Consider the following 15680-nt stretch of genomic DNA (forward strand, 5'->3'; position numbering starts at 1 on the left):
ATGCAGTGTACTTGAACGGAACAATCGACTCACTTTATTATTAATCTTCCTTACTGAATGATTCAGAGCAGAAACTGAAAGAGCCCCCCGCCACACTTTTCGCGGTATCATATGGGACCATGCGATTGTGCACCCTGGAACTCTTCTCGCTAACCAACTTACAGTGGAAAGCATTGCCTCAAGAAGTAGTCGTCTACCAGTGGACACCAAATCGTTGCCCCCAAGATGTACTATGACTATAGCCGGCGGTGACCTCGTCCGCCCTAACAAACCCTCAAAAAATGATTGAAACTGGTCAATACAGAGCCCGCCCTTTCCGTAGAAGGACACACTGTACCCGTATTCCCCAGCCACGTGAATCATGTCACCTGCTTTGAATACGTCCGCGGCCCGCCTCACGTATGAGTGGCCCACGACCCACACCTCCTTTTTCACAGCCGGTGATGTCTGACCGCTGACCCGGTGTTGGGTCGACTGCACAGTCCGCCCCGCCTCGTAGGCTTGCGCAACTGAAAACCAAAGAAAACAAGAAGCGTGAGTACATCATTACAGCTTCACAACATGTGCAACCGCACATACCTTTTATAACAGTTCGAGGACCAACGCCCCACACGTTTAACTTGTTCGACATTCAGACCCCTGGCTGTAGCCTCTGTAGCAGCCCCTATCCGAAAGGAATGGGTCCCAAACTCTCCGGGGTTCAAGCCCGCAGCGGAGATTGACATCGCAAGCACCCGCTGAAACTGAAACCTCGTCAGTGGGGTGGTGTCAGCGTGTCGCAACAATGTCCCCCCCCATGATGCCACCCTTTGCGCTAAATATTCCTCTACGCAACTTACCGGGCACATGGAGGACCCGGGAATCCTTTGTATGATTATGCAGTCCCCCATCGCACCCTGGTCGGTCTTGGACCTGACAAACGAGATGGACATTGTCTCCCCTCTGACCTGAACGTGCTCTCGGCACAGTCCCCCCGTCACATCCCGCTTGTTCCTCGCCACTAGTTCGCTTACCCGCATAGCCCCATGGAATGCCAGCGCAAAAGCGGCTCGGAATAACACTGTTTCATACTGGGATGAACACGTTGAAGGGAGTACAGATAATAACAGGGCCAGCCTATCCAGACCTATCGGGCGCCTTTCATCTACTCTGCGACCCTCAAGGCGTTGCCACCCACGTAGCGCTTTTTGTACAACGAAAGACGCTGTCGGGTCCTGGATCCCATAAGCCCTAGCCATAAAGGAAATGGCTGCCCGATGCCTCTGGGCAGTAGCCACAGATTTGCCTGCCTGATGTAAAGACAGCAGGAAATTTACTACCCACTCCTCCTGGCCCCAAAGCTCCCCTCCAGCAGTCCCCAAAAAGGCCAAATAGGAACGGAACGCCCCTTCATATGCCTTCCTTGTCCTGGGTGCTAAACTCTCTCCCACGAGGTTTCGTAGTTCGGGGCACCGAGAGACCAGAGAGCTTCGGGAAAGGGTGCCGCCACCGGGTCCGCTGTGGGCAGAAAAACCCCAGAAGGCCTGCATACGGAAACGAGAAAGCGCATCAGCCGCTTGGTTCATCACCCCCGGCACATGTCTTGCCTTAAATAGGACATTCAATTGCATACACAACAAGACAATTTCTTTCAGCAGCCTCAGGATCCATTTGCATCGTGCCGCCTGGCTATTGATACACTCAACCACGGTCATGTTATCAGACCAGAATACCACAGAGTGATCTCTAAACCCCTCAGGCCAAGTTTTCAGGGCCACCAGAATGGGGAACAGTTCAAGAAAAGCAATGTTACTCGTCAACCCATCCTCATGCCACCATGACGGCCATTTTTGAGCCGACCATTGTGTGCCAAAGATGGCACCAAAACCAATGCTCCCTGCCGAATCTGTCCACAGCCCCAGCTCCTCGGAGGACACCGCCGGTTTGTTCCAGACAACTCGACCATTGAAATCCGCCAGAAACGCCAACCAAATGCGCATGTCCTGGCGAACCTCGGCCGAGAGCCTCGTGCGATGGTGACCCTCCTTCAGGCCGACCATGGCCTGAGCGATCGAGCTGGAAAAGGGACGGGCCATCGGTATTACTCTCAGGGCAAAATTCAGCTGTCCCACCAATTGTTGTAATTGCTGCAACTTAACCTTAGACTGACTAATACACGTCTCTAGGAATGCCCTGAACCTAAGCACTTTTTCTCTTGGTAAACGAAAACAACCCTCCTCCGAGTCGAGCTCGATCCCTAGAAACTCGAGGCAAGTCGAAGGACCCACCGTCTTACCGGGTGCCGATGGCACACCAAAATGGTTCATTAAGACACAAAATTCATTCAAAGCCTGACCACATTCCGGATCCCCGGCTGCCCCTAGAAACAAAAAGTCATCGAGATAATGCATAACCTGATGAAACCCTGTCTTCCTTGTGAAGACCCATTGCAGGAAACAACTGAACTGCTCGAAATAGGAACAAGATATAGAGCACCCCATTGGCATACATCTATCCATGTAATAGTGTCCCTGAAACGTGAAACCAAGAAGACGCTGATCGTCTGGATGTACCGGGAGCAACCGGAACGCTGACTCGATATCAGATTTCGCCATCAGTGCACCGGGCCCTAGGTGATTCAAAATGGCTACGGCCTCCTCGAAAGATGCATACCGTACTGAACACACTGCCGGGTCTATCGCATCGTTTACGGAAAGACCACGTGGGGCTGATAAATTATGTATCAGCCGAAACTCACCCGGGTCCTTCTTGGGGACCACCCCTAAGGGGGAACAAACAAAGTTAGCAACCGGTGGCACATTAAACGGACCGGAGACTCGACCTCGAGCCACCTCTTTCCCAATCTTCTCCTGTACCACGGTCGTGTGCTGCAAGACTGATATTTGGTTTTTACATTTCGCTAAACCCTTAAACTCCCCCACTGGGATGCGGAAACCATATGAAAACCCGTTCCGCAACACCCCAGCGGAAGAGTGGTCCGGGTATTCGCTGAGCCAAGGAATCATTGCCATGGTATCAATCGGAGTAGGTAAAGGCGCCCCTCGGACTATTTCAGACCTGTTTGGTGCCTCCTCTACCCCCGTTATCACCCGTTTTGGCTCTGCACATGGACTCAGGATGGGACGCTTGCCCACACCCGCTACATTCGTGCCTAAATTTGCATGACCCCTGGGGCCTCGTACATTTACCCCTGTTAAAGTTCCAACAACTCCCCTTTTTACCTGTGGTGCCGTTCGGCCTGGACTGGTATTCGTTACTCGCGCCTGATCGAAAGGAGGTCCCAGAATATTGGCGGGAGGACTCCCCCACACTACTCCCTACTAATGGCAAATTCAACATACCAGTATCCGCCATTTTTGACCATGACACAGAATCGTAACAATCCCAAGTTAAGTTTTTATCATGTTCTTTCGCTTTTCTGAAAATATTATCGTAACAGAACCACTGATTGCCCCCATGTGACACGGAATACCCCATGATCCGTGACTGATAAATCGGCAATTCAGACAGTAATTCGGGCCTACGTTCGCCCAGGATGGATGTAAAAATCCCCCACGCCTTGCCCCAATTGCCAATGTTCTCATTTACCTTGAAGGCGGCCATCTTTGCGCGCCAAACACTCGGATGCATGAGCTCCTTTTGGCTTTTAACATATTCCATCTCATAATGATCGGTAAGCAACGAGAAGATGTTTACATACTCATCTGCCCATATCTTCTCCTTAATAGCTAGAGGGACATGTTGACCCAACTTTTCCCTTCTTGACGGGGCAGACTCATCCCTCGCAATCGGCAATGGCCGCTTACCTGAACCGGAAGCTGTATCTGCGGCTGAGCCTATCCCAGGTGGCTTTCCTCCTGCCGCGGCCGGCGTGATGACTGGCGATGCTGCCTTAGCCGCCTCCCTTGTTTCACGCAGTTGCCTCATCAAAAACCCGTGCGTCGTCAGCCGTGGCGCCCTCGTTATTTTTACCCAACCATGCTGCTAATTGTGCTGCCAGCTCGGGCGGCATATCCTCCCCGGACACGGGGGTGACCACCACGGGAATCGGATTCCCCTCCGCCGGCACCGGAGTTGGCTCTTCGAGTGGGGTACAGGGAACCGGGATGTCCCCTCCAGCTGCTCCCCTTCTGGGCCTCTTGCCTTTTCCTCCCGGAGCTGCTCCAGCCAACGGACGTTTCGGTCCCTCTTCCCCATCTTTCTCCGCCATTCGCTTCTTTAGGTCGGTCACCTCTTTCATTAGAACACGCAGCATCTGGTCGGTAGTCATTCGCTTTCCAACTTTCTTAGGCATTCCCCAACAGAGTATCTGTAAGACAAACAAGAAAGATTACCACATTCAAAATTGGCTCTTCGTTCCGTCTCGAGCTCACGTGCAGCGAGGGGGTGCAGCTTCAGAGCACAGGAACAAGAGGATGCGTTCTTGGCTTGTTGCTCCTTTTATCCGTCTTCAGGGCGGGCGTAAACCCGCCCCTGCCTGCCCTTAGGGCGTGGCCAGCCGCGTCAGTGTCTAGGCCAGCCCACTCGAGGGCGGGAAACAGCGCGCCCCGGCTACGCCGCTTCGGGCATACCAGCCGAGGCTCGCCTCCCGCCCAAAAATGGCTTCCCGGGGGGCTCGTGGTACTCGGCCATACGTTCGGGGGGACCGAATGGTCGCCCCTTTCCAAAAGTCCCCCAGAGTACCCCCTCAAACTGGATACATGAGAAATTAGGGACTACGTATATCATGGATATGGTGGCTATCAAACCCCTGTTGTTTTGGGTGAAGATCTGGTCCAATTAGGAGGCAGGCTTTAACAGAGTAGTAATCCAGGACTGCCTCTCACTTGATAAAGCGCTAAAAATCCCATGTTTAAAATACATCAAGGACACCTTCACTGCTTTAGACAGAGTAGATATTTTCTCTAGTTATGATACTGTGAAGCCACAGGATGAGTACATTATCAAAGAGTTGTTTTTTAAACATGCTGTGGCCCACCGAGAGGATAAGAAGCTTAGAAAACCCATGGTTAGAGTGCACATCCTAGTAAAGTCTGTGCAGGGTATGGAGCCTTGTTGATCTCTTTTAATAAGATAGATTTTTAATCACTCATTTTAGACGGAACCAACTTTACCATTTACTGGCTTTGCCCCACATATAGAGGATATTGGTCCCTGTGGCTGCGACAATAGATCTATGCACTTCGTCTTTCTCTGCAAATATTTCTCACACCACAGACAAGTGTTCCTTAAAGGACTTTAAAAAAGACCTAAGATTCAGGCACGCCCGTGTTGCACTATTGTTTTTACACTTTTTACCTAATGCTCCCACAATTTTCAGTGTCACTAACTTTTTAAGATCTGCTTTAAGGTCAAGAAACACTAGAGGTGATTGAAGGTCATAAGACTAGTTGTGAGTACTTTGCACCTTGCTATGCTGCTGCAAATGTGATAAACTGTTAGTGATCATTGTGGACTATCTATTCTGTTCCACTTTGTTTAGCAACTCCTGACCAGGGCTTGCTTGATTTTGTTTTAATGTTATAAATGTTATTTAGGTAGATTAGTGAAGCTAGGAACTTAGCCGTGATCAAAGACATAATAGACACCTTGCAAATTTGCACATTTGGTTGTTATGTACAAAAACAACAACAACAATCCTATGGAAATGGAGACCTAACTATAACTACCCAGTGGTGACTGCCTCTGGGTACTACACACACACACACAAACACATGTAGAGTTAAGAAAGTACATCTTTGCTATATTTTAGTAGACAAAATAACTTACATGACAAGAGATGGACAAAGTACAGATACAGGGAGCCAATTTGATCTGGCTGATTCAAGCCAGATAGACTAGTTTATATTTGTTATTGGATTGCACTAACTATAGAAGAACCCCAGTTGTATATTTAAATAATTGACAATTGTATCAAACAGATTTGCTGAATTAGAAATAAAGAGAATTTAACAGGAAGCACAGGGTACCAGATTTCTTTTTGACCTGAGTAGTCTTTAGAGCACCGTTTAATCCATTGTAATCAATTACATGTCACCATTACTATGGCAAAAAGACTACATTTTTCTCGAATACCTGGTAAATGTCAGGTAAAAAGTAATTGGACCGGCTAAAAATATGGACATAATGTAGGTACTTAAGGTTACTTCGAGAAAGGGCTGCATGCCATGACATCAATTTATGCACTTCACTTAGAGAGCATTTTCTGAGTGCATTGGATTTGCAACCGATAACTGACTTAAATAAAGATAATAAAAAAAAAACGAGTAACAGAATGTCTAATGCACATGTATTATAGGCATCATAAAAGCAGGAATGTGAAGACGATGTTACGTCTTCCTGCAGAAGAAGGAACACCAGAAGCAAGTTGGTCTTCAGCAAACAAGAAACAAGCGGATACCTCTGAAAGACCTAACAGACAGAGAGAACAATGGAAAAGTCTTGGTCCTAAAAAATGCAGCTAACGTATTAGGCACAAACATGAAAACTGCTGAGACTCTATCTTGTCCACGATGCGGTATTGTAATTGGTGGTCAGTCTTTCCAATTCTGCAACCAACTACACCTAGCTTTATTTAGCAACATATTCGTATCCCAATCTTATTTCATAAATTTACTATCAATTTAGTTTGAGGCTTGTGGCTTTCAGTAAATAATAATAGGAACCCATTAGGCTCAAAGGACACAATGGATCTAAGTGGGCAGTTAACTACATCACTCTCTTCTTAAATAGTGGATATAAAATGTAAGCAAAACGGTAACATAGAGCGCACAAAAAGGAGACCTCATAAGATACTGAAAAGCCCTATTGGTACTTTGCCACTAATGCAGTTTGAGTAAGGCACGAGTATTTTCAGAGCAAGTCACATTTATAATCTACACCAATCTTTGTAAATTTGGTAAACTGTGTTTACTATAGGAAAAGATCGGCCAACATCACACAGTTGAATGTGTGTAGTGCATACTCTTGTATCAATATGGAAGCTAATGGTCTGTTCTGGTGTCTGGGCCCTTATTTAGTAGCCTTCAATACTATAAGGACAGTTTGATGGCTTTAAAATAGGATCTGGCACAATCACTTTTTTTCAGTGGTAACCCAGTACAATGGGTATCATTACAAGTAGGGATTGGCTATGTCAGCGACCATATGACCTAGTTACAGGTCAAACATGGGCAGGGGAGATCATTTTCATACATAGACAACGCAACACAAACATTTGTGATACATTGATAGCCTACCTTTGGAAAGTAGGGGTGCTTGCTAGGCAAGTAATGAATGAATAATGGCAATCCTCATAAAATGCATACTCGTATATGTGCGATAAAGGTTTGTTAGCTTAAAATAACTTCATGACTGTTGACTGTAATGTCCCCCCTTCGTGGTGATAGGTTATTTTCTTTTCAGCCATTCAACTACTGCTGACTAGAATTAATAACTAATTGACCCAGGAGATATTATAAACAGCGCGTGAGAGGAAGGAGGGAATATCAATGTTTAAAACCGAATATTCAGCCAGAAAGGCCAACAGAAACTAGCAGAGGATAGATAGGGCAGTACATGCTCACGCATCTGTGCAATAGTGGCATGTCAGATAATAAATTGCTGCATCACGATGAAGTAAAGAGATCTGTAAGCAGTTGAATTGATCGTTTTAGATGGTTATCAGACAAAAAACTCACACTCCCAGAAGACATCAAATTTTTTGTTAAACTCCACTTAGCGATTACATTCCCAGCAAAATACATCGAGAAAATAAAGTGCTTTCTTACCGGAGTCTCATGGAGAAGAACAAGCTTTGTTACACGCAGGTTAATTTGCACACCAAGACTCTTGTGCTGAAAAAGATTGAACACCTAAAAATATAAAAAGACATATGAAGAGAAATATTTATTTTTATTATTCAAAAATTCTCACACACAAGTGGTTTGACTAATAAATAGTCAAAACAAATGGCATATCCATAGGAATATCTTACAATATAGACTGTGAGGCGAAGGTCGGTATGATAGCTAAGTTTAGAATGCTGACGGCTCTTGGGCTGATGGAAGTAGAAAGGAAGGCCATTTTGACTAATTTGTATGTATATCTTTAAAAGGTTAAATCAAGAGTAATATTTCTAAAGCTCTAGAATGGTGGTGTCTGTCTTCCATACAATGAGTCGATATGTGTATAATGTTCATTTTCCTGATAATAGTTCAATTCGGGGTATTCAACCATGTAAATATACCGCACAGAACATTCATATTCCTACCATTACTGTGTTGCTTTACCTTAGTAGCACTAACCACAAGTTTTAACAACTTCCTAAATTGTGAGAGTAAATTTCCCTTTTTTCTTAGACCTACCCACTGTCTCACGCTGTCAGTTTGTAATGCTTGCTAAAAATAAATGTCACCACTTTCAAACATATTTTTGAATGCTGCTAAAGCCACACATGTAATTGAATACTTTTGTAATACTTTGTTTGCAGAGTTGTAGTTGTTAACAAGCAATGAATAACCCATTAGGTCTAGTTTAATATGCTAATGCATGCATAGAGAGCACATTAAAGCAAGACAAATTTAAGAAAAGAAAGTCTGTTCTTGTCCATTCGGGAGGATGGATTGAAAATGTAGGCTTTTACTCGATATTACCTTAACCCCTTCGGCGCTGCGCACATTTCCCCCCTGTGCTGGCGATTTAAATAGTGGCGGGTTTAAAGGCAAGTGAGTCTTCAATTTAGACAACATTTCATTTCTAGGCAGGAACATAAAATAAAATATACTAATGTGAAGCCACCAGGAGGGAATATTGCATGAAGGTTGGGGTGGGAGTTGGGGGCCGGGGACAAAGAGCCACATACATGAGAGAGGGGGAGGGGTAGAATGGAGGAAGGAAAGAGAGGGGTAGTGGGTGTGAGAAAGTGCTGAGACACACAGAAAAGAAAGTGGGGTGGAAGGAGGAAACAAGAGGGGGTGCAGGTGGATGAACGAGGAGTACACAATAGAAAGACGGAGGAACAGGAAAGAGGGAGGAGAGGACTGTTGGCTGGGAGAAATGAGGAGCAAAACACATGAGAAATAGGAAAGGAAAAGAGAGTGGAAAGCGGAATCGGTGGGGCTGAGAGTCAAGGAGCTGACAGACTGGCCTATCACTGTGCAAGCTGTAGAAGGCACTGCATTGAAGGGAGAAATATACATCCTAATAGCATCAGGTGAAAGCAAAATACTGCTCTTGGTTGACGCAAGACAAGACTGACAAGATCTCAAACCAATTGCAGAACCTATCTGGTTAAAAAAAAGCAAAAGGTTGAATCCAAAGAGCAATGTGTGTCTTTATTGGCGACATTGGGTCTGTATGACAGTGGCACATTTAAAACCTAGACCTAAAACTCTTGTGTTTACAATAATATGCACCTTATGACCTGTCATTCCTTGGATTACAGCTGAATGTTTTACCATCATATTAAGGCAAACGTAGTCACACACTGCCACAGAAGAGACTAATGTTGATTGAAAATGTTTATTGAACTTTTTTCAGGAAATAGAGTATACAGAGATATAGACGAGAAGCTGTCAATAATGAGGTTGTTTTCCAAACAGTAGTTCCAAATGACATCACAGACAACACTGGTATAGGTCGTGTCACATGGAATGGCAAGAAATGCAGTTTCTCCATCAATACCCTTGCTAAATTCTTCTCTGACATAATAAGGTATCCTGTTCCGAAACTTCTCTCTCTGATCATTCTTGGTAACTTTAATATCTGGTATGGCCTCCCTGACTTTAGTGCTGGAAAAGTGATCATCCTTTCTCTGGCAGCCAAGATTTCACCATAACACATCCTAAACCCACTTGTTCAGCATAACATGCTGAAAAATGGCATTAGTGTTGATCTTTCCAGTTTTAAAGAGTGACCATCAAGCCATCCCCATTTCTAGCTGCACCCTGTATTGAAATGCTTTGCCAATGGTCACTCGGCATTGTGACCTCAGCATCATACTGGACTCCTCACTTCCCATGAACCATCAGATCAACGCAGTCTCTTCAACATGCTTCCACTCTCTTTGACTGCTTTGAAAGACCTTCAGATTGATCCTCACTGAGGACAGAAAAAAGGTCACCCACGCACTCATCAGCAGCAGACTCGACTACGGCAATGCACTCTATGCAGGCGTCACCCAGAAACTCCTAATGAAACAACAGAACATTCTAAACTCCGCCGGCCGACCGGTCCTCAACATCCCCCACAACAGCCACAGCTCTGAACATCTGTGAGAACTCCACTGGTTCTCAGTCAACAGAAGATTCACGCTCAAGCTCCTCACACATGCCTACAAAGCCCTCCATGATGTCGGGCCAGCATACCTGAACCACCACCTCCCAGTCCACGTCCACCAGATATATTGTGTCAGCCGAACTGGCCCTGTCACCGTACCTTGGATATGCAAGACCAGGACCAGGTCTTCCCCTAAACCTCAGAAAACTCTTTATTTCAAGAAGGTATTTTTAATAACATGTCCTCAGTCCCAAAACCCCAAACAGTCTCAGGAAGACAGGCCAGTGGTGTGTAAGCTAATTGAAATCTGGCTCCGATGCACCTCAATAAATGCACTAAATTCACAAACCTCTGACTGATACCTGAGTCAGTTTTTGTCCCTGATGTGGGATTGAGTCATTTATTACTACTATCTTAGATGATCTCAGGTTCCAAGTAGATGGGATTGGGGTATTGCCCTCATATTACTGGAATCATTAGCTACCTTTCAGGGTGTTCATTAGACCCCCATCTTCTTGGGCCTTTTTGATATTAGAATTCAAGACAAGGGCCAGGACTGGTGCTCATTTTAATTCACAAATTTCCATATAACCGCCTTACTCTTCACCTTGTCCTTTGACCTCTGGCATCCAACAGTGCTCCATCAATACTCTGATCCTATAAAACAGCTCTTATGTCTTGGCTCTCTCGCTATTACTGAGTCCAAAATATGTTGATTCTCTTCAAACTAAAAGAGCAGCGAAACACTGTCATCTCAGTACTTCTATCCTGTCTTGTCACTATTCATGAATGGATCAACAGAAGGAGCTAAGGATCTATTAGCTCTGATTCAAGCTTTGCTTCAAGGTCATCTCTGAACAGTTAAACATGTTTAACTTCCTACCCTTATCAGAAATACTTGTGGCATCTTCACTTTCCTCAAAACCACAAGGATCCTTAAATGTCATTAACATGTGAAGTACATTTAGAGATTCAGTAGCAAGGCTGTGCCGAAATAATATTCATAAAAAGTGAAGATTTCTTTTTTGTACAATCACTCTCACAGATTGCACAAGCACCTTGTTTTGTCACGTCACCATCTATAACAAAGTCTATTGTTTACGAAGCAATGCTCTAACAACAATATCTACTCCTTTTCTAGGAATCCTATTTGTGCATATGTGAAGGCTTTGTGGGGCCTAGGATTGTTTGGGGAAACATTTGTTGAAAGTACATGAACCATACCAAAATCTAACAGAACAAACTGTTGTTTGTACTGTAATAAACCCAGGTTCTCTGGAAGAGAGGGTAATCCCACTAATTGTTTTATGCATGGAGAAATGACCAAACAGATATATTGGAACACCATTAGAACTTACCTTGCAGAAATTACAAAAGCTCAAGCTGAATATTTTGAGGAGAAAATTATGGTCCCACTAATTTCCTGCGTGAAATGTGTTGCGTTGTGAAATCTCTCCTAGAACGTCCTTCAACTGGCCCCACTCTAGAAGCCTCTCCCGCCCAGTGTACTGACATGGCAAACCTGTTCCAGAGGAAAATTCAGACTATCTATGGTATGTTCCAATAAGGCCCCAATCAGACTCTGGCGGCCTCGAGGAACACATGTATGCCAGTAACCTGATGAAAGAAGTGGAGAAGTGTGGCTCACTGGTTAGAGCAGGCAGACCCTGAAGCAGAGGTCAGACCCGGGACCAGGGTTCAAATCCCGATGCTGCAGGGTCTTGAGCTCAAATGCCCACGGACTCGATAATTCTCGCTTCGGTGCCTGACCTAATCATGGGTGCACACTCTGCAACTCTGGGCATTAAGCTTGCTTAATCTCCACAACGGCCCCCACAACGGCCCCCGGTGGCGGGATGCCTGGCTTTCACCTTGGGGATGCCCGTTAGGGGCTATCTCACAGGGAAAAGCCAGGACGGGTTCCCAAGGCAAGCGCCGAGATGCCTCCGGGTAGTCGAGCGCTATATAAGAACATACAAAATTAAAAAAAAGTGGCTGCTTTTCCCTCTCTGACATTAGGTAGCATCCCTGACACTCTGAGCATAATTTATTTGGGCTCTCCTAAAGATTCGGTACCCCACACATCCTTTCTAGAGGACCAACGGTGGTTCTCCGTGCTCGAAATGGCAAATCTCTTGTTAACCAGGGGCCTTGTCTTGGTGGCATGGAAACATGCCATGGCTAAAGTGCTCCTGAAAGACCAAACCTTGATTCCCTCGATTTTGAAAACTGTTGCCTAATTTCTCTCCTGCCTGGGATAAGCAAAATACTGAATTTTTAGAGAAATATTATCTTATGCATTCTACATAGACCAGATTCTTTCCTTACCATGGCACAGAGAACACACTCCTGGCAGTGGCAGAATAAGTTAAAAAGCTCTTAGATTAGGGAAGTTTGACAGTGATTATCCTCATTGATCTTAGTTCAACGTTTGATAATGTTAGTCACAATATTCTTGCAGACAGATTGCAGGGTGCTGGAATTTCCGGAACTGCCCTTGCCTGGCTCATCTTTTTTGGAATACAGGTCCTTCCAGATATTTGAGGGGCATTGTACATCGGCCAGTCTACCCCTTAAATGTGGAGTACCTCAGGGCTCTTATTTGAGCCCTACTCGGTTTAATTTATATATGGGACCTCTTGCTAACATCGTCCTCCCTTTTGGGATTTCAATTAAGTCTTATGCGGATGATACGAAACTGGTCTTTTCCCTTTCCCAGAATCATAGTTCCATATCCCGCTCATTATACCCCTGTGTAGAGACGGTTGCCAAGTGGATACAATTAAATTAAGGCAAAATAAAACTAATGATCCTGGGCAACAGTCCCAATCCATCCTTTAATTTGTACAGGCCAAGCCGCCTATGTCCCCCCTCCTCCCAACTCAAAAATCAGCAATAAAGAGCTTAACCATTTGGCTGGATAAATCTCTTAAATTTGACTCCCAAGCAGTAAAGTTACCTCTACTTACTACGATATGCTGAGATTCTTGCACAAAAAGTTCCCTCCCTTTTATCTCAAAAAGGCTGGTAGTCCCTGCACTAATTCTCTCTGGCCTGGACTGTGGCAATTCACTTTATTTGGGAGCACCCAAAGCCACAATAAAGAAATTGCAGATCTTTTCAAACTAAGCCGCTCAGATGTTACACAACCTACTGAGACATCAACGACCCGACAAGACTTATGCCTCCTCCACTGGCTGTCTGTGGATGAGAGGATTACATTTAAATCACTCTGTATTGCAATAGGGCAATTCGTGATAAAAGGCCTTGGATCCCGCACTCACTGATATCCTTCTACACACCTGGGGGATCACTGTGCTCTTCTAACTCCTATTTGGCTAATATCCCTGTCATTAAGAAAGAAAAGCATAGAGGGCGTGCTTATTCATATAACACCGCAAAACAGCCTCCCTTATTCCCTTTGATCACTCAAAAAGGAACTTCGTTTTCAGAAATCACTGAAAACCTGGGTTTTCCAAAATCGGTCTCTGTAAATTCCTCTTACTTTTCTCTGCTGCACAACCAGCACTGGGATGCCTATGGGTAGCTATGCGCTATATGAGTGCTCTCAGAATAGAATAGAACTGAATGTATCCATGTAAACACCTGTTCTGTGACAAAACACCCACTTGATATCTGGGACTTCATCAACATCCACTGCCCTGACTCACTGCCACTTTTCCTGTTCTCCTCTTTTTATCTGAAGCCTAGCTTAGGGCCAAATTTAAATCTTGATCTGGTCCCATCATCACTTTTTCAATGGTTTCACTGCTCACTTATTTGGTGGTCTGCCCGCTCAATTTAGATGTTCGAGGGTCCATGGACGAAAGACCGATGGCGCCATAGGCAAAAGCAGGTGTTGCAGGGAGTCCAAGCAGGATTACCACCGGCATAATCACAATGTTACTTTCCGTTAGGACAACTCTGGATGGGATATCTTATACTTCAGTTGGCGGACTCAAAGGAAATGATGTACAAATATGAAAAAAATTCTGTTTCCAACTTTCATTTCCATCTTGGACCCCATTACACAGGTCTGCCCTTTGCTGCTACAACTTCACCACAACACTAATCAACTCCATTGTTGCATGGATCAAAGGTAAGTTTTGTACACATGTCTTACTATGAATCATGTGTTAACATATCCTTTAGCCTAGTGTATTTTTACATTGCCCTTACATGCAAGTGTATTCTTATGTGTGATGCATTAGTGTTCATTTTACAACTAATCAATGTAAAATTAACACGGCTGAATTGAAACAGATTCTTTTTGTGGGTGTTGTGTTTGTGGTGCATGTGGGTGTACATTCATTAGTGTGTGTATCTTACATGCGTGCTATGCTATATGCACAAAAAAAGCCATGACACATTACCTACATATATTTTTAACCCACACACAACCTACATGTGAAGTGTTACATTATAAGTGTGGTACTTACCAGTTTCCACTCGTTCAGGGACTCACTCCATCAGGAAACCGCCACTAGGAAAATGCCAGCACAGTGGGGAAATCTAAATCGGCTCAGCGCAAAGCTGCCGGCTTGACAGCGACAGAGTAATGTTAGCCAGCAATGGAGTCTGCCACACCGCTGGAGATGCGTCACTTATGCAACGGTAAATAGTCTGTCGATGCAGACAAAAGTTCAGCCAGCACACATGTAAATACAGCAGACGGGACGCCGTCAGATCGACAGAGTACTTGTAGCCGCCACTAAGAAGGTACGATGGGAGTCCGGCCAAGATCTAAATCAGGCCCTTAATCTTTGATCCAATCCTGACATTTCATTAGCTATTCAAGGCAATTACTCTGCACTAAGGCAGGACAGACCAAATAGATGAGGTATGGGACTGGCCACTACTATTCTTTCTACTCTCTAAAGCACCTAGCATCCAACTACCACACCTGCTAGACCACCTTATTTTCAGGATAGGGCTCAATACTAAGGGCCCGATGTAGGTGGCATATTCCGGTCGGAAACGGCCGAAATCGGCCGTTTCCGACCGGTATTTGGCACTTTGAGATGTAGGGGGCCAGTATTTACCTATTCGGTATATTTACCGAATCAGTAAATTTACAGAATCTGTAAAATACCGAATCGGTATTTTTACCGATTCGGTATCTTCCAGATGTAGGTGGGACTCTTCTGAGTCCCACAGGCCTTTCAGATTCGGTATTTTAACACCCAATCCAATTGGGTGTTAAAATACCGAATCCAGGTGTGCATGCACATGTGTGCATGCACACCTATGCCATGTGACAGACAGACATGCCCTTAGGGCATGTCTGTGTGCCACATGGCACACAAGCCAGTATTGGGGGTGCTAGAGGGTGTCAAAGTGACACCCCCTGCACCCTTCCTGGAATCGGTATTTACCGATTCGGTAAATACCGAATCGGTAATGCCCATTGATTCCCATGGGCT

The 15680-nt window shown here is 45.0% G+C and overlaps 1 protein-coding gene across 1 annotated transcript in view; it reads right to left on the bottom strand.

The window, feature by feature from the left end:
• Positions 1 to 15680, bottom strand: part of LOC147665970 (A disintegrin and metalloproteinase with thrombospondin motifs 19-like) — a 632122-nt gene that overhangs the window by 321119 nt on the left and 295323 nt on the right. The window contains exon 5 of the mRNA XM_086949366.1: positions 7770 to 7853. Coding sequence (XP_086805492.1) covers positions 7770 to 7853 — 84 coding nt within the window. The remainder of the gene's footprint in view (positions 1 to 7769; positions 7854 to 15680) is intronic.

The sequence above is a fragment of the Lissotriton vulgaris genome, unplaced genomic scaffold (assembly GCF_964263255.1).
Source record: "Lissotriton vulgaris unplaced genomic scaffold, aLisVul1.2 SCAFFOLD_754, whole genome shotgun sequence".
NCBI lineage: Eukaryota > Metazoa > Chordata > Amphibia > Caudata > Salamandridae > Lissotriton > Lissotriton vulgaris.